The sequence below is a fragment of the Python bivittatus genome, unplaced genomic scaffold (assembly GCF_059951505.1).
Source record: "Python bivittatus isolate LINGU-HERP-01145 unplaced genomic scaffold, Pbiv_v1 ctg000610_np1212, whole genome shotgun sequence".
In the NCBI taxonomy this organism is placed as follows: Eukaryota; Metazoa; Chordata; class Lepidosauria; order Squamata; family Pythonidae; genus Python; species Python bivittatus.
In genome coordinates, this window is record NW_028277088.1 from 40,118,238 (window position 1) to 40,144,236 (window position 25,999).

The window sequence follows — 25,999 nt, forward strand, 5'->3', positions numbered from 1 at the left end:
CATTTGTTATCTATTTTCCCCCAAAGACCCTTTATTATAAAGCTATTCACCATTTTAGCTCTTTGAATTTTGTTTCATCCGGCATTAGTCAACAATTGTGGCAATCTCTGCAGATCTGGTTCTGAAAGCTTCCCTAACATCTGAGGGGTTTTTTGTTTTAAAAATGTGTAAGATTAACTTCTACTCACACGTGATTCTCATTTTTTTGTCCGTTTGTTTCCTAAGAGAGTCTCCTGTCTGTTTGCATTTTGTTCTCCTTGTGGTGATTGGTTTCATTTTGTCATGTATTGCTAGTCCCCATGTTGCAATTTCAGCCTAATGCCTAACCTGCCCACAAATGGGGGTTGTCATCCATTGTTTTAAACTGTTAACATCTGTCTGTAACAAAGCATTAAACTCTTTCCCTTTAATGGGAATGTCACATTTTCACAGAGAAAAGCATTTATCCACAAGTGACTCAGAACAGATACAAGCTGGCTTTTACAAAGAAAGCCGGCTATGACTGTATCACACTCTTGTGCTTTAGTATGTCTAGAGTCTGTTCACCTTACATATCAAACCTTTTATTCTTAAGCACATCATTTAAAATGGTATTTAATAAATCAACATAATTGGAATATTTGGGCTGTAAAAAAGAGAAGCAGCAATGAATTCCAAAGGGGGATTGGAAAAGCCAATTAATGTGGTAGTACTATCTAGGGAATGGAGCAATTAATTCTGAGGGGGGAGAAGTAGGTGATTAACAACAATATTTTGAAGAGTGTGAAACTGGGAAAAAGAGCAATTAATTTCATGTTGGGGGTAGGGAACTGGGGAGAAAAGAGCTACTACCTTGGAGGCAAAACTGGAGAAGGAGCAATTATGTATTGGGTGAAAAGTGAGAAAAAAGAAAAATGTGTTTGCAACAGGGTTGTGTTTATTGACATGAGTGAGAAAAAAAAAAGCAGAAATTGCACAGAGAGAGAATAGCAGGAGAAACAAATAAATTTTCATACACAGAATAGGAGTAATAAAGGTTTTGTAGATGTTATCAACAGTGTTTAGAGAGCTGGTGAAGAGAAATCCTTTCCTCAAGATTCAGGACAAATCATATATAACAGAACAGGAGAGGAATAGGAAATGAAGCCCAAGTGTTTGAAGTTAGAGGTACTCTTGGATCCATCACTGTCACTACAGGCCCAGGTGGCCTCAGCAGCGTGGAATGAGTTTTATCATCTTCAGCTGATTTACTGACTGTGACCTTACCTGGACAGAGACAACAGCCTTGCAACAGTTATTCACACTCTAGTAATTTGTTAATAAACTTATTGTTATCCAATAAGGTTGGATTACTGTAATGTATTATATGAGGGGTTGCCTTTGAAAACAGTCCATAAACTTCATTTAGTTCAAAATAGAGTGCCTAGACTGCTTACTGGGACTGGCCAATACAAATCTATTACACCACTTCTTTGCCGTCTACACTGGCTGCTGGTCTATTTCCAGACCCAATTTCAAAGTACTGGTTTTGAACTTTAAAACCCTAAACAGCTTGCAACCAGGTTACTTCAAGACTGTCTTCTCCCATATGTACCTACCTCATGATCATCTAATGAGGGTCTCCTCACCAAAGAAGGTGAGGTGGGCCTCTACTAGGGGAAGAACTTTTTCTGTGGCAGCACGCAATTTATGAAATTCCCTCCCCAGAGAAGGTCAGCTGCTGCCCATACTATATCATTTTGGTTCCAGGTGAAGACCCTTCTAATTTCTCAGGCTTTTAAAATGGCTTTTAATTTTATTTCAATTCATTTTGTTCTGGCTCTTGAATGCCTACAATGAGTTGCTTGGTGCGGTATTTTTAGTTTGCAGTCAAATATCTCCAAGCGGGTCCAGGATTGGACAGGAGAAAAGGGCAAAGGCAGAGACTGTGAACCTGAAAAAGTGGCAGGGGTGCACCAAACATAGCAACCTGCCCAGTTCTTGACCTCCTGATCCTGCCAACTATGCCAGGCTGTAGTGGGGAAAGTGCCCACTTAAATCAGGAACCAAAGTGTTTGGAGATAGATGTAACAAAGCATCTTTAATTGCCATGCACAACTATAGCGATCACTAGGCTTCTTGCCAAAGGCACACAGAAGAGCCCCAAAGCTCACCAGGTTACAGGTTATACACCCTCTGAAATGATACATATGACTTACAAAAGCAATGTAAATTATAACATGACCTTTACTGCAGAAATGTAGGATCTGATAACTACAGCATGGGTTGACCTTACTATGGGCTGATCCAACACATCTACATTCTACTCTTCCAAGGAGACTCCAAACCTGCCCTTTCTATTGATACTCACTCTTTCCAACAAGTGTCTTTTATTATACCCATATATTGACTCCTTTAATGTGGTGTAAAAGACAACAACATGGTTTTTGTTACCTGTCTCCTTTCCCTCCAGAGTCATCAGGCAGCTTCAGTTTGCCTGCTCTATCTAATATACATTTCAGCATCATCTATGTAAAGATAGAATATTATTTGTCCCCCACAATTTTTTTTTTTTAATCCGCACTCAATCGTGACCGATTCTGCAGTGACTGCCTGGACGAGTCCCTGCAGTTTTCAAGGGAAGGTGTTTCGGAAGTGGTTTGCCATTGCCTCCTTCCTAGAGCAGAGCCCAGCTGGCAAGTGCAGGAGATGGGGTTTCTGTTGCTTCGTGCCTTTTTCGGGCGTACGTGGCTTCTGCGTTACCGGCAACTGGTCCTGTCTCCCGTGCAAGGTGCTGCCAGCGTTTTTCCTCCCACCGGGGTGAGAGTACCCATTTATCTACTCACGGAAGTTTTAGAGCTGCTGCGTTGGCAGAAGCTGGGGAGGAGACAGGAGCTTACTCTGCCGTGTGGAGCTGGGCTCGAACCGCTGAAGTGTCGATCATTTCTAGCTGGCAACTTTCAGCGTCATTAAGCTGCTGTGCCACCACGTCCCCATTGTCCCCCACAATGGTTTTATTCAAACTGTAAATTTTCAGTGTGTTTTACTGCAACCACACAAACAGCTTTGCTACTGGGTGGTTTTAAAAAACATTAATAAATAAAACACAGCAGTCTTGAACCAGCACAAGCTGGGAAATACTACTTTCAGTTTGGAGCATGAAAATACAGACAGAGGTTGCATTTGTGGTCAGCTGGGGGTGAGTAGAAGATGTTGTCATCAGGCATGAACTCATAATGAAACAAACTGGTAGTATGGCTAGGCCCACTACTTGGGTTAATAGTTTAAACATCTCGCCATATTATCAGGCCACAGTTTACATCTCCATCTAACCCTCTCCCTGAAATTGCCTGCTGCTTGGCCTAGGAACCCAGAGGAAAACCTGGAATCTTGGCAGAAGTGGCCTGAGAGAACCCACCTCTCCAATTCTTGTTCTTGAAGCTGACCTTGGAGAACAGTTACTATCAACAACAAAAGAAAAGTCATTATTGCTGCTGCTAATTTTTGAGGAAAGCAATAATCATCCATCTAGTAGTAACAGGAGAGACATTATCACTTAGAGGCAGAGCTCATGCTTTGCATGTTGTGAAAGGCTCAGGTTGCATCTCCAAGAATGGGCACCTAAGACCCCCCTCTCTACGGGACAGTTATGATAGCAGTTAGATCAATGGTATGGAGCTCACCAGTCTGCCGCGATATATTGTGGCTTCACACTGAGAGTTAAGAAATGAGTCCCATCAGATGACCTTGGGAAGCCCAGCACAGGAAGGGGCCAAGAAAGGTGGTCCTCCTTTTGACAGCTCTGCTCTGTACTTCAGAGAACTATAATTGGAAGTGGGTGAGTGAAACCAAGGTATCAATTTTGGTATCTGAATAATATGACTTGTCACAGTGATTTTTGGATCTCTGCAATTGGTTTGCTTAATTTGATTAGGCAGAACACAAAATAAGCAAATGCCTCATGGAATGAAATTTGCTACTTTGATAACTCTGAAAAAAGAGTTAGAGAAAATGATGGAGTATCAGTGGCTACTGGCCATGATATTTACATCCAGTTTCCAAGTTTACGGAGAGCATATAAATGCTACAACAGATGCTGGAGACAGCAGCATTCGGCTATTCAGTTTTTCAATGCTGTCTCGAGTTACTATAAATTGAATTCTAGGTATGTTTATTAAGAAGTAATTGAAAGATACTCTACAGAGGCTTAACCTTATGGTGACTATTTTAATCACATGTTTTTATGGGGTTGGTTAATAAAATATTACAGCAAGGCATTTTCCATATGCTCAGATATACCTAATTCAATTTTTATAACAATAAGCACATGAATTAATACTCTGCATCAGATACTGTAAAACATGGTGGTAGTGGAGAAATGCAAGATAAATTAGAAATGGAAACATTAAGAAAGGAAATCATGTGGTGACATATTGGGAAACCTTGATGGAGGACCTGTAGCTCTACAACCTCCGTAATGCCTGGAAATTGTTCATGCTGGCTCAGGCTGTTGTGCATTTGTTGAGCATCTGAAAGGAACAGAATAGCTGATGGAATGACATAGCCAGTCGCTTTGGCTAGCTGCATAATATTATTAAAGGCAAAATCAATTGAGTGCAATACAAGCCATCAATTAGATCCTGGAAGCTTGAGCATCATGAAAACAGGATGATGTCAGAACAGTACAGTTCTACTAAGATTGCTATATGAGACGGCATTAGAGAGAACAAATTGTGCCAACTGAAGGGCACAGAGCCAAGCAAATATATAACAGCCAGAAGACACTCAGCAATGCTAGATATTTGCCAAGACCACCAACTTATCAGAGGCCAATGGCCGCTCCTTCACCCCCTGGCCTACTGATTCTCCTCTCTGCTTTTGCTGGCTTTTAACAGGGGTATAAATCTAGAAGAGGCATTTTTCTGGTCTCAGCTTCCACCTCAGGATGGCTGGAGAGAGTGGGATACAAGAGATGAGGAGTGCAAGCACATAGGAGGAAGAGATCTACTTAGGCTCCTGACAACATCCTCACAAAGGGTGCCCCAAACACCTAGTTGTAAATGAATATGTAATTTGTTTTGACTCTTGCATCTATCACAGCAATAATGAATTATTTCTGTAGCACAATTTGACAGTCTCACACTCATTAAACCAGTATCTGTAAAAATGTTTACTAATAGCTGCACTGAACTCACTAGGACAAATTCTTGTTAAGTATCTTCAGGATTGCAGCCTTTCTCTCTTCTGCATTTCTCTGCTTGCTGGCATGACACCTTTATTTTTCTTCCCATATGTGGCTGGGATTCATTTATGGAGAATTTGGACAGGAAGAATGAGTGAAACACCTGCTGCGAGACCCTTGATCTACTGCAGGGCTTCAGCAGCATCTAATGTTGGGAAAGTTTGCCTGGGGCAGGAAGCAAATATGTAGAAAACCTGATATTGTCCAGCAATGTCACTATTCTGTTAATTGGCTGTGTTGATAGACTGTTAGCAACTGAACTAATAGGAAAGTCATCCCGAAGCTACTTCATGCAATAGCTTTGCTGCAAATTTCCCTAAACATTGTTGAGAAAACAAATGAGTGACTATTGCCAACTATTCAACATTTTAAGAAATCATGCAACCTAGGGTTCTGCATATCACTGAAGGAGTGCTTCTCTTTGATGCAAGTTCTGCACAAAACATTCGCTCAAACATTCGTTCTGCTTCATGAAGCAATGAAGTCACCTTGCCTCTAAGAGCAAAGTAAAGTAGCATGATCTCTAGAGGCATCGGTGAGGGTGGGGGTGGTATCAAAACAGGCAAGATGGCTTGTGATTGAAGTACATGAATGCATGTACAAAAGGGGTGGGACTTCAGTCAGATGTTTGTAGCCGCCATCTTGATTTTTTTTTTATACCTGCCATCCATGCAGATGCTCCTGGATAACATGTTACCTGTTTGCTTTGATGAAAGGAATCACCTCATTACTCCATATAGACCCAATGCAGGCTCATCAATCAGTATATTGAACAAGCATGATATCTCCTTTTTCTTTTTTGACTATTGAAGGCAAAAGCTTTTTAATGGTGATTCACAATTGGCTTGGAAAGAATTATATGGTTTCCTTTGTCATGGTGTCTTTCTCAATAGAAAAGCTAAATACAGTCCAGGTTTATCTGTAATCCCACTATTGCGGAGAACAGAAGGACCTGTTCATGTTGACTTTCTGTATAATTGGACATCTTGATAGCAGAACACATACAGGTTACGTTCTTCAGGTTATAAGACTGTTTATTCTTAATACATGTTGAAAAGCTCATCAACTCCCTGCTTCATCTTCACATCTAAAGATCCTTTTAAGTAATACTCATACCAATCATTGTTACAAGACCAATAATATTAACTATTTGTTCTTCATTTCTGAGTTGTAATTTCCCTTATCCACACAGATAATGTGTTTGACTTATGTAAATAATTTATTGCAGTGTTTCTCAACCTTGGAAACTTTCATGACTGGCTGCAGAATTCTGGGAGTTGAAGTCCACCTATCTGAAAGTTTCCAAGGTTGAGAAACACTGATCTATTGTGATGTCGCTAGATGTGGATAAGTCTGTCAGTTTTATTCATTTCATTCCTGTTTTAAAGATCTGCCTTTCTCTTTTATGAAGAAACATGAGAAACTGGGGAAATTGTTCTTAAGAACTGGGCCAAACAAAATCTGCCCCCCCCCCATCCCTAGGTATCAGTCTATCAGAAGAGTTCAATCCTTGATAAGGGAGGAATGCTCTGTGACTTTGAGTAATCTTGACATATCAGCTTATTTGATCAGGCTTTCTGAAGAAAGCAGTCTTCCCCACTGTTTTCTTAAAAGACAGAATAATAATTAACTATAGTTCTACAGTTTTTAAATTGAGAACTATCATTTTACTTTCTGTCATTAAAGAAAAAAGAAAAAAATTAAGCTCAATTTATGGGGAGTTTACATCCCTGATTACAACTTTTGTATAGTTAATGGCTTGTTTTGGTGGTGAGATGGCGAAAGATATAGCTCTCATTTCAGCCACAATCAAGTTGCACAGCCTCTTACCTGCCTTGTCAAGAAAAATATCAATTTTTTTTTACATATCACCACTTTTCCCATAGCAGCATTTGGCAAAAGGTTTGTTCCGTGCTGCCAGTTTTTATCACTCTGTAACAAAACTCATCTATCTGTCAACTAGCATTACAATTACCAACTTTTTTTCTTGGTGGGGCTCCTCTGCTTTCAACAATTGCTTAACTGGCCATTATTCAAGAGATGCCATAATGCTTAACATAGATGGCAACATTGTACAGACGTTTAGCGCATTAAAACAACAGTGAATGGTAACCTTAGCCAGTGTTGTCCAAACTTGGCCACTTTAAGATGAGTGGACTTCAACTCCCAGAATTCCCCAGCCAGCATGGCTGGCTGGGGAATTCTGGGAGTTGAAGTCCACTCATCTTAAAGTGGCCAAGTTTGGACAACACTGACCTTAGCTGTCAGAATAGCCCTTTGGGAGACTTTTCCTCCAGTTCAGTTCAGTGGGTCCCATGGGGAAAGCTTTCACACAAAGCAAAAGCTGAAAGTGATGACAGGGGAGTACCATGTTCTTTTCCAATTCAGGCTACTTAAATAAAGAGCAACTCCAAACCTTATGCCAAAATTTCATTGATTAGTTTTAAGTGACTGAATATACAATATCATTTTTAAAACTACAAATCATTGTTAAAATCCAAATAATTTGCGAATATTAACAGCAATAGTCAGCACAGTATAAATCATAAAATGAGATTAATTTCTCTCCAAGCAATAAAGACTCTATGTTAAGAGAAACCCAAATTTCAGATGTGGTACAAACCTGTATGTGAAATTATAATCCACAAATTGTTTCCAAGTTAAATTAAATTCTATGGCAGATTTATTTTTGAAATACAAAGTTATTTTGGACATCAAGGCATACTCCCAAAGTTTAATTAGCCATTTTTCTGCAGAAGGAACCAGGTGTACTTTTCAATAGGAAGCCCAAAGTATCCTTGGAACAGATACTATGTACAAAGCTAATTAAGAACACTTTGAGGGAATGTAAGGTTGAATAAAATGTAATTAAAAAATAGCAGGTTGGAAAGGAAATTCAGTTTTTAAAATTTGTTTCCTTCTATTATAAATCATTTTCAAAAAACGTTGAGCTTTACAACATTGCCACCACAATTGGAAAAAATGTTCCAACCATTTCCAACAATTTTTAGAGAATGAACTGTCCACTTGAGCAATCAGTCCTGGAGAAATATATCAGCACTGAAACATCTTATACCAGTTTTCTGTAAATAGAATATTCAGTATGAATTTAATGTTTTTCTTCCATTGAAATTTCCATTGTTCCATTACCGGAGTACTGCCAGATATTAATTAAGAGATAATGTCTGATGACATTAATGCTGGAGTCCCAAATGCCTTTTTTTGGCAATTGCATTTTAAGGGCATAGCACATGATTGTCATTCAGAGGAAAACAAAGACATCGCCCCAGCTAATCTAATTCACCAGGCCGTGTTTTGCCCGATGCAAACTGCACAGTGCTGTTGCTGCTTTTATTTTATCTGGTGAGAGGATCGTTGCCAGTCTGAAAAGCTTAGGAAGATGAGGATGGAGCACAATAATACCTTTTCTTTTTTTTTTTCCTGCAGACTGGTTAGCCACCTTGCCCTATGCGTCCCTGCATAATTACTGATGAAACTGACCACCTGGAATCAATTCGCAGAGGCAGCCGCCTGTGGTATTTCCAATTTCTGAATTCCCTAGCATACATCTGCCACCATTATTCCAGTTATTATCTTGACTCTGACATCAACGCTGCATTTTGTAATGGCTTGTGTAGTATCATTTCTCTTGGGTGCTCTCATTGTCCCTCTCAAAGCATGATTTCATAATAAGGTGCAAAGCAGAGAATAATGAATGTGTGAGATTATTCAATGTGAGGCTTGCAATATGGGATGAAATATAACTGAAATACAAATGTTGACCCAGGGCAAGGCAAATACAGATGGAATGCAGATGTGGCCCTTCTCAGAGGTTGTCCTGGGTAAAGAAAGGGAAGAATCATAGAGGCCAAGTGAGTTTTCTCTTACATTCAACTGGATATATAAGAAGCTTACAGAGAGCCAATTTGGTCTAGTGGTTAAGGCTCCAGGCTGTGAGTTCTAGTCCTGCCTGAGGCATGAAAGCCAGCTGGGTGACTTTGGGCCAGTCACACTCTCTCAGCCCAACTCACCTCACAGGGTTGTTGTTGTGGGGAAAATAGGAGGAGGAAGGAGTATTAGGTATGTTCGCCACCTTGAAAACAAAGAAAGGCAGGATAAAAAATCTAAAAAAAAAAATCCAGCTGTTTTGTTGCTGGGAGTGAACAATTGGGCAGAAGGCAGGATACAGGGGCTTAGCCAAGACAGGGCCAGGAGATAAGTACAAAGGCAATAGCAATCCAGAGGGAGAAAAGAGCAGGACACAATGTAGTTCCCCCTAAACTAGTCTCCCCCTACCTTGCAAGGAGTAGAATATTCTATTGCAGTCCCAATGCTGAAGAACTCTTCGACTGTCCATCTGGTCACCTTTTGTACATGTAAGGGAAGGTGATGCCATTTTGTTTTTTTTCCATCTGGAAGCAAAAGGGACCTTGGAAATCATCTTGTCCAGCCCCTGACCAGTGTTGGAATCCACTAGTGCAGCATGTCCCAAAGATGGCTCTCCAGCCTCTGTTTAAACCAGTGTTTAATCATGCTGGCTAGGGAATTCTGGGAGTTGAAGACCGCACATCTTAAAGTTGCCAAGGTTGAAAAACTCTGGTTTAATCCTTTCCAGTGAATGAAAATCTACTGCCACCCCAGGCAATCTGATCCAGTATTCAACAGCTATTTCTGTTTTTCCCCTGAGGTCCAACCCAAATGGACTACCTTGCAAATTATCGGATAAATTATACTGGATTCGGGTTAACATTTTATGCTCCTCTTAAGGGAATTAGTCTTGCTTTTCAAAAGCTTCCCTCTCCTTCTTTCTCTGAGATTGGGCAAACTCCATGTTCAAAACACACAGAATTGTCATGGTTATACAAAGAGTGGCCTGAAAAGTCAGGTGGAAGAAAGAAATGTCTTGGTAGAAATGACCTATAGTATTGGTTTTATTTTTATTTTTATTTTAATTAGGAAGCTAAATTTGGGAGGGGATTTTCTTTTTTATTTCTTGGTTCTGTCTAGTTTTTTAAAGTGATTTATTAAGTGTCTTTAGTAATTCATTGTATTTTTTCTATGTTTGTATTCTGTGTTTTGAATCTTGTTTAAAAAACAACAATAAAATTGGAAGAAAAAAAGAAGGTTAAGGGAGCATTAGGTTCTGAGTCATCTAGGAACTCTACTGCACTGCCAGTAACTATATTCCAATATGCCTATGAGAATAGCATAGCACTGTTTTGATCTTTTAATCCTCTCTCCTGGGAAGAAGCTCTGAATGAAAGTGCCCACTCTGAACCTCAAGCAAAGAACTTAGTTCAAAATCAGTAACTCATCTAATTATATGAAATGCGATAAATATTAATTTTTGTTCTTTCAGAAGAATCCAGGAGTATAAGGGGGAAATGACTTTAATAGCATAAGCTTAAACATGCCTTCTTAGAAAATAAACCCTTTTGAGTTCACTGGGAATTACCCTTGAGTAAATATGTGTAGGATATAAACATACAGAGCCTTATTCAGCCAGGTTCCTCCCTTCCCCTTGGGGAGTTGCTTTCTATAAGCCTTAATAAGATAATGGTTCCTTTTAATTAGGTGAATCCAATGAGACAGGGAGGGCAGGGGAAGCTACAGCACAGAGCTGCAACAGATAAAATTTCAAGTCCTGGGTATGAAAAGAACTTTTTGAGTTCAGCAATGTAAAGCTCTGTGGAAAAGAATTCTTCTCCCCCACCCCCAGAGCAACATTTTAGAGTTGTTCTTCTCATTAGGTATTTTTACCCCACCAGAACCCAAAGCTGCTCCCAGTTGAAGACTCACATTCTCAGTGATTGAGCAGGGATCGGCTACCTATGTGAAGTTGTCAAATGTCACCCTCTTTGCTTTGCTTGGAAAGATGTAGGTCTGCCTTTTGGCACTAAGCTTTTGGGTATCAAGGCAAAAGGCAAAAGGGAGGCAACACCTGATAGCAGAAGGAGTCATTGATGCCAATGGGGAAAAAAAACAGGAGGAAATGAAAAATAAATGAAAAGCCAAGAATGTTCTTTGAAGTGATGTTAAAAAAGAGAGAAAGAGAGAGAGGGAGAGAGGAGGAGGAGGAGGAGGAGAAAAGAAACCCCATACCATTATAGCCAGGATGAGATGCAGATAGGACACTCGATGTAAGGAGTTTTTGCTCTCAGGCTACAGCCTTCCGAACACACTCATGCATTTAGAGAAGTCTTCGCCACAGGCTGTGGTCTTTCTAATTGGTGTTCCCTGGATGAACTCATTAGCTGTTACATTAAGTTCCATTTCCTGAGCCTGATGTTCTGGGCTTGACCATAGGAAGGTCTTTGTTCTACAAGAACATGTGATTGACCTTTCTGACGTACACAGAGCTGAGCTGAAATTTCTCGGCAGATATTATTTTTCTGGAATAATAATAATCAGCTTCTTGATTCTCTTGAAAAAGAAGGTCACGATGCAGGGTGGTGGCAGCCATTATCTTCCACTCACCCCTCCCTCATGCCCCATATTGATGCTTAGACTATTGTGAAGATGCAAAATAGGCCTGGATAGGATGGAGAAGGAAGGGGCAGGCTGCAATCCAGCAACAGCAGAAAGAAGCATGCCAACAAAAACCTTTAAGCTATCACTTTTTGAATATATAGAAGAGGGTGATTTTAGCTCCTCCCCCCCACCCTTTAGATGTCTAGTTCCTCACTTGCCAAATGGTCTAAGGTAAAAGCTAGGCAAAATATGATTTTATTATAATGGTTTTTCCATAGGTACTTGACATGCAACCTTCCCCATGGAAACTGGCTGCGGATTCGTCCCTGTACTTCACCCAAGTGAAGGGAAACAGTTTTCCCTCCTGATAATCTAATGTACTGAGACAACTCCTTTGCAGAGAACATCATGCTGTAACTACACAAACAGAATACAAAGGTGTTTTAGGTAAATCGTTATATGGAGAGTTGGACCATGTTCTGGACCAAATCAGGTTGGAATAAAGTTCTTGAACTGTATGTAAAATAAGAGAAATGTGTCTGTATCAGATGGAATGTACCACATGACACACAACTCAGTGAAGAATTCTGTAAACTTTCTATTTATTCCTCCTGCCCTTTTCTTTTCTATTTCCCTGCCCCTCTTCAGTCTTTTTCCCTTTTCATATAAATCAAATTGTAGCTATTTTTTTTTCACTCACTGAAGCCATATTATATAAAATTGTACAATGGAATTGGGAAGATGGTGAACTGAGGTGGGAAGATAATTTGGGAAAATTGGATCTCCAAAAAAGATTTAACAAGCAAAATATAGGCCACAGGAATGAAATGAGATTCTAAAAGGTACTTCTCACTGTTTTTGGAACTGCAGAGCTTATCTGAATTTAGGGGGGTACTCCTTTTCTCACCGCAACATTCATACCAATAATAAGCATGATCAGATGTTTCAAGTGGCTATGTCAAATTAATTCTATACTGAAAGGAGAGGGGAGTTTATCTAACCATTGAAACTCCTTTAATTGCTCCTTGAATGATATGTCCACCAAGTGGAAGCTCTGTGCAACAAGACTGTTCACTTTTCCAGCCAATCAGCATGGCTGCTTTTAGATATTCTACTCTGTCCCAATGAGGTTGGTTCCCCTACTTACAGAAAGTTTTGGAAGATGGTATTTATGCTACTGCACATATTTGGGTCTCCAGTGCTATCAGGTTTGAGGGAACCACATGGAAGCAATGTCTAGCTGCCAGCCCATCAGCCCTGCTGCCAATTCCTCCACCACCAGTATTGTGGCATCTTCATCTATCTCCTCCTTGTTGTTATTCCCTCCAGCCAGCATGAAATCAGTATTAAACTGGCAATAGGTTGAGGTTACAAATATGCATGTACCATTTTGAACTATGCTTTGTATTCATGTGATGTAGTTGCTGATCCAGTGAACCACATAACTAATCACTGAAGAAACATGGAGTCTGTCTCCCAGAACTCCAATGTTCCAATAGTGAGAGCACATACGAAGACAGCGGCTGATTAACCTAGTTCACGGTTAGGTTATGGATAGACTTTACTTCAGCCTTTCCAAATCTGGATGCCCTCCAGATGGATTAATTTTAGTTTCCAGAATTCCTCAATGAGTATGGCTGTTGTTGAAATTTCTGCATTGAAGTCTGCAACCTGAAGGGCACCCAACTGGGAAAATCTGCCATATTATACCATGAGATGCTCACAAGTGCAGTTTCAATGAACTGCCAACCAAAACGTTTTTCAAGATCCTAGACCTGAGCATTAATTTTCAAAGGTGGTGAAGTTCTGGACCCTTGATCATAAAACAGAACTCTGAGTTTGCTTATGCAACCATTTGTGCTAAGAGAGCATAATGCTATGGGTATCAACAAGCTATAGAAACCTAGGCAAGATAGTTTAGAGTTTTCTGTGAAACAAAACCTCAGCCGGGGACAAACTATAAGCCAAAGAACAGTTCTTCAGGAATCTTTAGATGCTCTGCTTCCTCTGTTTTGGTTCTTGCTTTATTGTCTTCTCTTCTTCCTTGGTACTCCTGGTACCATGTGCTATTCTTGCACTCATGAAAGAAAGAATCTGATGTGAACAAGGCTTTTTAAAAAAGTATTGTAGATTTAACTACTAAGTTCATAGAACTCAGTCTCAGTTGCCTCTTTGATCATGTGTGACCTCTAAATAATTTTTTAAAGTCAGTGCTGTCCCACACTCACTGTGCCTTGGTCCTCTTTGCTGGATTCTTTAATAAATGCATTAATTTGAACACTGGGCTTGATTTAGTCTTTTTTCTAGGCAGGGGAGTGGGATTAGCAATGAACTAGAGTGCTTGGTGTACACACCTGGTTCTTCTGGAAAGTTCTGGAAGAGGCACCTGTCCTTTCCTAGAAGTGCATCTCTTTGGTCTAGATTCTCATGTATTCAAGCTGTTTAATTAATTAATTAATTTGTTTGTTTGTTTATTAAATTTGTATGCCACCCATCTCCCCCAACGGGTGATTCTGGGCGGCTCACGATTAAAAGCAAAAACTCAAGCCATTAAAAAAACAGTACCATATAAATAATTAAAATTAATTAATTAATTAAAATCCAGAATAGTTAGAGTTAGAAGGCTTTATATCTTAGTGATCTCCTTATATGCAACTGTTTAAATGTTTTTGTATAAATGATGAATATGTTATTGTTAAAATGTATAAGATGTTGTTATAGATGAATCTGGAAGATGAACAGCCCAAGAAAGATGGAAGGTCCCACAAATACCTACAGCAGAAGAATGGATTATCTAATGGACTTGATTTAAATGGCAAAATTAATAGTATTAATAAGAGATAATATTGCTTTTTAAATTCGTCTCCTTATGGCAACCCTTCTTAGATTACATGCTTGTGTGTGTGTGGGGGGGAACGAAAGTGTTGATTGCGGGTTTTAATAATTAAGTGGTTTGTGTTGATAGAAATAATGTGAATTTGGATTAACTAGTGGTAAGAGATTAATTTTTTTTAAAATTTGTATATATATCTGTATGGGAGATAGTCGGAAGTCGCTTTCCGTTCTGTTCTATCTATCTTCACTATTTTAGTTTTTGTCTTTTTTCTTTTAGTTCTATTTTCTATCTTTACTATATTCTCTCTCTTTTTTTAATTGTATTCTTAATATAATATAATATAATATAATATAATATAATATAATATAATAATAAAGGTATTATAAAAATTAATTAATTAAAATCCAACTATAAAACAACCCTATACATAAATATTAAAAAACATTCAAGATGACTGGGGGACAAGGTCAATTATCCCACAAGCCACTTCCACTGGTAGGAGCCCCCATCCAGCCCTCAGGCTTTCTGGCATAGCCAAGTTTTCACGCCTTTCCTGAAGGCCATGAGAGTCGGGGCACACTGCACCTTGGGAGGTAGGTTGTTCCACAAAGCGGGGGCCACTGCAGAAAAGGCCCTCTTCCTAGATTCCACAAGTTGAAATTCCTTGATTGGGGTCTGCAACACACCCCTTCTGCTGGACCAAGTGGGGTAGGCTAATATAATTTAATGCTGAAAAACATGGGAATTATGTCAGAGTATATCAGGTCTGGGAAAATATTCTGCCTTACAGGAATGGCGATACGTAGTTGTTAAATTTAGGAATTTCCCCAGCTTACTAATGCCTTCCCCTAGTGTGGGGTAGGTTGTCATGTGTAGAATCAGTTTGGTCTTACTGTCTGCATGCCTACATCTAGATCTACACTCTCCTTCACACATACAACTAGTTTAATTACAAATCTTTTGTAATTAGTTTATTTATTTATTGGTAAGTAACTGAACTGTCCTATCCAACATTTGAGTTTAAATTACTAAACTTGTGCTTAAAATTCAAAGCATCATTACATTTGCAACCACCAAAAAACAGCTGAGGGTGTTGAAACAAAGCCAACTGTGCTCATTGTTAAGAAGTATGAACAATAATAAAACAGAACTTTAGCCTTTCTATGAAAAACATCTGCAGAACAGTTTGCAAAAGGGAGGAGAATGTTAGAAGTGACTATAGGCTCAAAAGGTTATTTACATCTTGAGAAAAACATAGCTTAAGATAAAAGAGAAGTAATTGTATTCAGATTGTTATGACATTTTAGGGGGGAAAAAAACCTTCAAAAACAATTCCAAACTATTTGAATCCTTTCTAAATGATTTGGAAAATCCCAATTCAAAGATCCTAAAACAAATAGGTGATTCACTGTAAATAAGATACCTTTTGTCAAATGATGCATGATTTCAGAACTTTACAGTTTCAGAGGTTTGTGCAGGAAGAAAAAAAAATACACATCTAAAGTTGTCTTCCCCCAACCCGAAAACATTAGTATCTTTTGAAGTTGAAATGCTAACAGAAATTGATATGAACATTTCAGAGTTATTGCTTTTGCTGGACTCTAGACATTGTATTTGATTTCAAAGTGTGAAGCAAACAGAAAAAAATTGCAATTTGTTTTGGCATTAAAATGATAACCCCGTGATTGATCTTCATTTCTAAAACTTTCTATATTTAAATGGAAATGTATGTGGGGCTGTGAGTTCTAGACGGAAGAAGCTACTGAAAATGTTAAAGTGCATTCTGAATTAAACATGTGGACATATTTTTATTAAAAGGACCATGCTTACATTGTATTCCTCTACAAAAGTTGATGCAAGATTACAAACATTCAGAATATATAATAATAATGATAAAAATAGATAAAAGCTGCAAACCTAGTATTTCATTTGGCCTTTGATTAGCACTACCAGATCTGGGCTACAAAAATCTAGCAAAAAGTTACTGAAACCCCTAATGCTTTCCTTCCATCTAGTGGCCTTCTGGACTTCTGCAGCCCAGATCTGATAGCCCAGTATCGATGGGTTGTAGGGTGCTATTGGAAGTGGTGCTCCATTGGTTGAAAGTTAGACATATGCTACTAGGTACACTCCTGTTAGTGATCCAACACAAAACAGGGTATTTGAGGGCTGACGTAAAATCAGAGAGCCAGTTTGGTGTAGTGGTTAAGGTATCAGGCTAGAGATTGGGAGACTGTGACTTCTAGTCCTGACTTAGACACAGAGCCAGCTGGGTGACTTTGGGCTAGTCCCTCTCTCTCAATGCTAAGGAGAAAGCAATGGCAAAGCACTTCTGAAATCTTGCCAAGAAAATTGCAGGGACTTTAGTAAGCAACTATATGCTTTTTTAATGTAGGTGGATGGTTTTGTTTGTTTGTGGTTGGCCTGGCCTGGCCTGGCCTGGCCTTGCCCTCATACAAAATCCTGCCTTGCTTCATCCATATTACCAAGGCACATTTGATTTACGAAAGGATGACAAACAACTAGAAAATGGGCAAAATATTCATACTTTTGTGGCTATGAAAGTGATGTGGATGGTGATGTGGATGGTCTGTTTGATCTCAAGATACATTTTTGATGCCCCCCACTTTGTTGACAACTGAAGTGTTGAAAAATGATGACTCTGCATTATAAAGTTATAGAATCTTATCATTACTTTAGAACAGAGTTCCTCAACCTTGGCAACTTTAAGATGTGTAGACTTCAACTCCCAGAATTCCCCGGCCAGCACTGGTGGCTGGGGAATTCTGGGAGTTGAAGTCCATACATCTTAAAGTTGCCAAGGTTGAGGAACACTGCTTTAGAACTCTTTTCTCCTCTCTTCTGTTTCTTTAATGCAAGACAGCCATAAATGTTTCAATAGAGAACATGTGTATATTTATGTGTATATGTGTTCAGAGAGAAGATGAAGAAGCTGCTTAATTCTTTTCCTGGCAGCTTTTGATCTGCTTTAAATTGCCCCTCTCCCAGCTGCTTTTTAACCAAACCAAAACAACACTCTTTCTGAACAGAAGAAATTAAGTAGTAAGCTGCTTATTGAGCTTGAGACCACACTTCTCTTTAAGTTCCATATAGGAATGAAGGGGGATTTTCTGAAATATAGATTGCAATTGGAAAGCCTGGGAATTTGTAGTTCTTTTTCCTCATTTCTCCTGAAATAAGGGGGACTAAAACACAAATTCTCAAGTTTTCTAAGCATCAACAAATTCCTTAAGGTCAAGGGCACCTAGTTCTACCCCTGAAGTTTGGTGGGGCAAACAAACAAATAAAGCCAGTTATGAGTTCAATCTATTTATAAAATTTTATCTCACAATTTGACATGTGGATGTAGTGGATTTCACTACTGTTTCCCTTTCCCTTGAGCTTTCAACTCTGCTGTAGATATTATAATAGAAGGATTGTTATATTTATCAGTCAAGGTAATTCTATCAAAATTCACATGCTCATGCAAACGATTATGTATGGGAATGATTGTACATAGCCATTTTGTCTTGCGTGTAATCATTAATGATGTGAAGTCCCTCTGGCTTGTTTCATATTTGTTATTATTGTATCTGATTTATCATAAACATGATTCTCCTTCCCCCCTTTCCCACAACTTCTGGTGGAGGTAGAAAAGATGGGGTTTGGAAAGGTTTGTGGCCACCTGCCAGCGTCGTCTGGAACATTGAAAATACTAGACACTTCTGTTTTTTTTCTGAACAGATTGTCCTAGGAGGGCCTGAAAAATAGATGTTCAGATAAAACAAAATTCCCTGACAATAACCTAACCATATCAAGTGGAAAATAGGCATTTGTTGGCCTTGAAGATGAAGTCTGCATGCTGTTAAGTCTTCCATAGTAACCCACTGCTATTATTGTTCTTCTTGTCATGCTAAAAAAGGGAGACACTTGCAAGGTGGGCTAGAAATGGAGAACACTGGCAGTATCTTGACTAGTTATTTGTTGAAATTCGGAAGGATTTGGGTGCAGCTTGCATTTGTACATCATTTTCTTATCCAGAGAACATAGTTCCCAAGCACTTCAGTCATAATTTTCAGGGCTGTCACTACAAACGATCCACTTATTTCAAGATAGCTCCTCTCACTAATTGTTCATCTTTGTAGTATAACTGTTCCTGGCCATTACAGAGTGATACGATTAGGATGAGGAGAAACCAGGATATTAAACAATTCCATGCCTTCTTCCTGATTCAAATATTAATGATGCAGTAGGGAATTTGACAATACAAAAGCAAAAAAAAAAAAAAAAAAAGGCACATACAATGTATGGGTCTACCCCCATCATTTCTCATTTAGATTCTATTCCTTCTTTCAGAGTCCAGGCATTGAGATGTGTCAACATGGTAACTAGAAAATACATGGTTCAGTGGGCTTTGTTATCCAGCATTAAAAACTGATGTCTAAGGAAATCAGGAACAACACATTTTACAAACAACGTCTAAATGCCAAATGTCCTTTACTAGATGTAATATAGCAAAAGTATACTATTATTGCTCTTTTAGAAAGTGATGAGAACAGGAAAGTAATTAAATTAGCTCATTAGGCTGATTTTATTTGATAGCTGGGATCACAATGCAAACATTTGTACAACAGTTTTCATTAAAAATGCAGTCCTTTGTTAATTCATCTGGTATTCATTTTAATACCATAAATCCTAGAGGATACATTTTTTTGGATCATGTGGCTGTCATATGCTCTTTCCCTGGATGCGGTGTTGTGATGAAGCATTGATTACTGGACCCTATAAACTATCAAAATTTCCTTTGATTACATGCATGTTTTTCAAAGCTATCACCATAAAATCCTCCCTGTAATATAATATAACTGCACATCAAAGTATGTAGTATCAACACCTTAGTGATAAATTCAAACCCAGATAGAATCTACTTGATATATTAAAACATTCTGTTACTGTAACAATACAAATGTAAATGCATGCATACTAGAACAGTCTCTAGTGTAGACATAGAGTAAGAAATATCAGATAAAAACAGCTTTGAGGTTTTGGAAGACCATAACAAGTTCATCATGATTAACTCTTAGCAAGAGTTTCTACAAGCATTCATAAGGAGTCCTTCAACAGGTACATTCTGCAGCACATTTCATGTTTAACATTTGAACACTGTCTCAGTTCTTATAGTTCTTATCTATCAACCTTTCATAGTCTAGTGCCATCCTGATGTCTTGGGGATTCAACACTATTAGAAGGTTTCAAATTGGGGAAGGCAGACTTAGTGTACTGTAGTGGAAGGATTTATTTTTGGTAAACTGGATTGTTCAGGTGCATGTACCTGCTTTGAAAAGAAGACTTTTGGATCCAACTTGTAATATTTTTGTAGTGGTGTATATTGTAGTTTCCAAAAATGGCTTCTGGTTAGTTACATTTGGGCACTTTTTAAATTTTCCTAGCCATGATGGATCAAAATATAGAGAAGCATGGGCAACTTGAATCCAAAGTTTGCATGCAGCTCTACCCCTCCCCCTTTTTTTGCAGCCCCGAAGGTTAGGTGGGCATCCCAAAATTATAGGTAGGGTTTCTTATCAGATTGCAGTGGGAAACATAAGATAATGATGTATAAATCCTTATGTAGGCTTAATCAAAAACCAAAACATCCATGAAACCTAGGAAGAAAAACCAGGAAATCCTGTCCCTGCCCTTTAGATAACATGCTCCATCTGCTTTGCATTATTGCCATGCCCACCAAAAATATTATGGGTGGAGTTTCCAGCCACCAACATAGAGAGTACCATCTAACCAAAGTTTTAACTCGCTTGAGTCACTGTTCCCATTGGAAAAAGTTTAAGTAAAACTGTCTAGTTCAAATCCTTGAGGACATAAATGTGCTAAATTTGGAATAGCAAATTTCTGAAAGCATGTACCTTTTTGTTGTACATGCATGTCCTAGAATTCACATTGAGTCTTTCCAGGTCAGTGTTGATCTCAGCAGTTTGAATGAGTTTGATAAAAAGCCTGTTTACAAAAAGAGAATGGACCTCATTCACTCAGTCTAGTTGTTTGTGATCTAAGTATATAAAATGGTAGTGGGGGTTTGCTGATCTTTTAAGACTCACTTATATTTATTCTATTTATTTATTTACTCAGTTTACATAGCTGTCCATCTCACTTTTATGTGACCCTAGGTGGCTTACAATAAAACAAATAAAAACACAAAATACATAATATAAAACAACAATAAAAACACATAGCAGCCAGGCACAACCAAATCATCATCCATACAACCAGGAGAAGGGCTCTAACCCACACCCAGAGGCCCAGGCTTGAGCACAAAGTCAGGTTTTTAAGGCCTTATGAAAGGCCATCAGGGACAGGGACAATTTAATCTCAGGGGGAATTATGTTATAAGTATACAGTATATATGGAATAGCTGCCCTTTTAGGCCATTGCCATCAATCACACCTCCCTTGGCCACATTTAAACTCCAATGCTCTCCTCCTCCATGCAAGCCAAAAGAGGGCCTCCCATGACGTCACAGGTGCTGCAGGGCTTCTTCCTTCCAGCGCAGCACTGCTGATTGCTGCTGAGGGCACAAACTGCTCAACAGCTGATCAGCGCTTCCAGCAGTCCCACCATCTCACTGCTGCCATCGTTGGCTCTGGGAAGACAGTCCTCCATCTGGCAGTGCAGAACAAGAGGTTCCAGGATATACACCACGCAAGCCCAATGGCAAGCGCTAACAGTCCAGTCTAGGAGCAGGAGAGGGAAGACCCCAGAAGATCCCTCCATCATCTGAGCAAGAGGTCTTCCCCTCCAACCATCTGCAACCTTCTAAAAACCAGCAACTAACAATGCCATCTCCACTAATACAACCAGCCTCAGCACCATGTTGGAGGAAAAAGAAAGGTTTAAACTTAAAAGTAAATAATAATGGTGTTTGTTCAAAGGAACACAGTCTTGCAAACTTTCCAAAGTCTTGGCATTATAGTAACAAATGCAACATGTTATAGGGATTACTTTCAAGGTCTTTTCCATTCTTTAAAAAGAGTAAGTCTTGGGAATGTTTGACAAAAAACTAAACCAGAATAGATGAGACCATGTGGCTATATGGTTTAAATTAAATTTGAAAATATATTATTCTTGCTGAGTCTTCTTCAAGCTCTGAAACATGTAAAGGCTTCAGGAACAGACAATGCTAGCTTGATGATGCTCCATACACTCAGTTTTGCCGTATCTGAAGGAGGTAGCATACAGACATGTTCCTGGACAGCCTCTGATCTGATCCACAGATTTTACAGATGTTCTTCTATACATTTTGCCCCTGTGTGAGATTATTCTTATCCCACTGTTTTGAGAACAATTGCACAAAATAGTTTTGCTATTTCTTTTCCTTTGCCAAAATCAGTGCCTTGCAAATATTAGTTGTTGTTTTTCATTTTACCAAAGCAACAAAAAAAAGTTTTATCAAAAAGGGTAAAATATGGGATGGAAGACGCAGAAGTTAAGTTTGGCTAGAAACACATTCTAGCCCTCATGTAGATATTACATTACATTCCCTTGTGCCAGCAAAGTTCAGCTCTGCATTTTATTACAGAATGGTGAAATAATGAGATCTTATTGCCTACTGGGAAAAGGTAACTAGATTTTGCTCTAGGCCACTTCTCACCCCCTCATGCCCTCTGAGAAGCACTTGAGATTAAGCTCAGTTTTGCATAGTTTAAATGGATTACAAGAGAAGGGAAATGAAAGCTCTGAAAATGAATATTTATAGCTCTCCATCTTCATTCTACTCATTTTTTCCTATTTATATGGGCCATCTGTTAATAAGCCTTAGGCTAAATTACCTTTTAGTTAACAGTTGGGTCCTGCCACACCACAAGTCCATCCCATGTGCAAAGCATCCCCAACGTGCTGGATTGTCACAGTTCCTTTGTCCGTCACTGTTCTCAACCAGCATGATTGTCATACACCTCTAGCACACCCTTTTGCCAGGCCTGGGGCTCACTAAGAGTGCCTTCAGACAGCCCCGCCTACCTGAACAATTCAGCCAATCAACATTCACTCTCCTGGCTTCCTGCTCATCATGCCACTCATTAAAGAGACACTAAATTATTACGAGAGGCAAAAAAAGTTCCAAGCCTTTCCCCCCATCCCCAGCTCAGAGTCCATGAATTGATCCTCTGTGTACATTTGTCTTTCAGTCTGCAAAGCATTCACCAAGATCATCTTTTAGGGAGCAAGTGTAACAGGCAGAACTTCTCTTCATGGCGGAAACTCAGTGTTGCTGTTGCATTACATGTTGGCTAGCTTTTATGCTAGCATAACACACTTCATCTGTGGCCTAGTTGGGAACCATATGAGCTGGGAGGCAGAAGAATAATAGAAGATCCTGTCTGCTAAGAAAATAGATCCCCAGAGACTTCTTTTACATCCTAAAGCTTCCTGGAGTGGGTACAGGTGACATTTTTGGACTATGTTTGTGATGGATTAGGATGGGGGTGGGAGTAGTTTAAAGCCTGAAAATGTGTTCCTTGTGGAGGTTTATGACACACGTTTAACCCTTAAAAAAAACCCCAAATCTCCACAAAATTTGGTCAGTTTTTCTCATTGTGGGAGAAAAGCCCCATTGAATTCCTCAAAACTGTAATCTTGTCATATAAAAATGGCCCAAACCTCCACCCCACCCACCTGAATGTTGTCGTGTTATAGTAAAGCCCACAAGACCCAAGAAAGGAACAAAAGCAGAAAAGGCAGAAAAAGATACCTCCGACTGGCTGCATGCTAACATCACGGAGGAACCAAGCACTCTTCAGAAAATATTAAACTCCTGTCATTGGGTAAATTATTTTGCCACAAACACACATCCTTTGGATGCAATTAGAGAAAAATTTGCTGAAAGTGCACTGCTTCTTTTTACCCTCTTTTGATACAGTCAGGACTTCGGGTTCATCTGCTTCATACCCTCTAAAAAACAGCACTCTCTGTTTTTAAATGTGCACACTGCTAACAACAGTGTGCTTAATTAGGCAGAGCAAGGACGCATGGAAAAGCACATGGTTTGAGAGATAATGTGGTGAAAGAGCCCTGAGGCTGTTGGCCTGAGACCTGAACCATTGTGTACTTATTTGTCTATGGGGAGTTCCATTTCTATGATTAGTGGGGAAGGCTGAAGCTTAATCACCAGGGGAGGGAAAAATAAATTCACACAGCAAATTCAGTTTTAAAAGCTTGGGAGTAAAAAGAATTTTGAAGTACTGATATTGGCAACCAGAGCTGGCAAAGGGGATGCTCTGGTTCGCTATGACTTGTCTGGGAAATTGGAGGAAATGAATCACTGAAAACAGCTGGGTTTTAAAATAATAACTTAAAAATTCTACTGGCAGATGTCCGTCATATGCCAGTAAAAGTGCAGCAAAAGCAGCTAGCACAGTCCATTAGTTATTGCATATTTGCTGATACTGTATTTAAAATCTAAATTTATTTCCATTTTACTTAGGCTTAAACCAGCCTCCCCTCTATCTCACTGACGGGAAGAACAAATGGATCAATTTGCCAGGAAATACGGGCCTCTGAATGTTCATTATTAATAGCTCCTCCAAATTGTCTTTCTTGCTTCTGTTACCAGACGTAAGTAAGAGGATTTCTTAAAACGGCTTCTGCTTAGTTTTTTTTTTTTTTCCTAGCAATTAATATGGGTAATCTGGTAATGGGGGGTTGGAAAAATTGTTATCCAATGTAACATTGGATTACACAGGCAAACTATTTGTGCACTGTCTGGGGGTTTGATTCTTTAAAGCAGCAGGTGTACCATGCCTTTGGGGTTGAAGACTGCTTTTGACCTTCGCATGAAATATTAAGCCAGTCTCCAAAAAGGGGGTAGGACCAGGACAAGGAAGTGGGTAGGCTAAGGTCCAAACTAATTTTAATTTAATTTTAACTGAATGAAAACTAAGCGTAGCTATTTATGATAGGATGGTGAACTTCTGAACTAGCTTGTTGCCTACACAGTTAGCTTGAGGAACGAATTGGTAAATTCAGGAACAATTTCTCATCCCCACTTTTTCTTATTTTAATGAGATGACATTGGAATTCACATCAGTGTACTGTTTAATCATTCAGGAACAAAAGGCAGGAACTAAACAAGTCCTAACGTTTATTGACCAAGTGCAAGAGTGGGGAATCTGGGGTCCTACTGAGCTGCAAGTCCCTAAAGTCCCAACCAATATGGCTAATGGTGAAGAATATTGTACACGGCAGTTTGTAACCTAAGGAAGATTATGGATGCCCACTTCTAAGGCAGACAGTCCACTAGCAGCATAATTCTATACAAAGGAATTCACTCCCTCTGCGTTCTGTGGTCTCCAGGTAGGATTCTCAAATGCTGTCACATACTTTTCAAGGAAAACAGGGTGGTCTGCTAGAACATAGCTCAGCTGGGCACATTATTCACAGAATCCACCGGTGACTGTCCTGAAAAGTGAATATAAAAATGGGTCAGTTACATCCATAACACCTACAGATGTAGGGAAAGTTGCATGGCCAAGAAAAAAAAAGCATATTTGGACTTGCCAAAATTACCTCTCAAGTGCCAGCATTTGTATGCAAATAAGATAATGGTGTAATAAACAAACATCCCATTATAAGAACTACTGAAAAAAACTTTTCAGGAAGGAGCATTGTTTCAGTTTCCCCTTTGTTTTTTTATCTCTTCTTGACAGGTAATTCTGGAACTGAGAACTTTGCACTACATATTAATTTAAAATTCTTGTTTTAACTTGTCAGCTTAATTTGCAGGGTGGTGATGTGGAATGTGTACCTTTGATGAACTACTTTTAAAATATACAATAGGGAAGCAAAAAAGGCTAGTACACTTCAACACTTTTTAAAAAGTCTTTTCTCCATGAAAAGTGCTGTTCCTGTCCAATAGTGCAGCATATTGTAGAAAGGGTCTTTTTAAAAATTAAAGTAATATCTTTGATTCTGGGTTAATGTACAATCCTGTTTATTTTCAGAAGCAACTCGGCTGTTATATATTTTCTTCCCACTGAGGGTATATTATACAAATTTGTGTAGTTAATACCCAAATTTCCACTCTGTACATTTGGGTTGATGTTTCAATTGACATCTTTTCTTTCTTTTTTTGAATATTATGTCTGAGATACAAAGTTCAGGAATTCAATTGTTATTTGTCTTGTGTTATTCTTCCCAGAAATAGTTTTACATTAAGAATGTTGAAATTTGAATGGCCCCTTGAGAATAAACTTCCATCACCTTGCTTGAATAGTTCCATTCTAACTAGCCAGTAACAGGGTTGGTACTGCCCTGTAATTTGTGAGGTCTACCAAGAAGATATTGGGCTTTTCTAAGAATCTGGTTGTATATAATAACCACACCATGAAAAAGCAATCTTATTGGTAGATGTGAATCTCTTGGATCTATAAGATCTCATTGTGGCCCAAGAGCAGCATTCAGTTCATTGATGGATGGATGGATGG

General features: G+C 39.0%; 1 protein-coding gene across 12 annotated transcripts in view; it reads right to left on the reverse strand.

Moving 5' to 3' along the window:
- The window catches only part of LOC103057326 (uncharacterized), a 142,573-nt gene that overhangs the window by 14,398 nt on the left and 102,176 nt on the right, over positions 1 to 25,999 (reverse strand). For 6 of the 12 annotated variants that reach the window (XR_015797930.1, XR_015797933.1, XR_015797931.1 and 3 more), the window contains one exon: positions 19,065 to 24,974. The exons of 5 other annotated variants lie outside the window; for them this stretch is intronic. Coding sequence is in view for 1 of the 7 variants with exons in the window: in XM_088150845.1 (XP_088006971.1) it covers positions 24,951 to 24,974 (24 nt within the window). In the remaining 6 variants the exon portion in view is untranslated. Of the gene's footprint in view, positions 1 to 19,064; positions 24,975 to 25,999 lie in introns of those variants that run through there. One more of the 12 variants, XR_015797921.1, reaches the window with a different exon arrangement.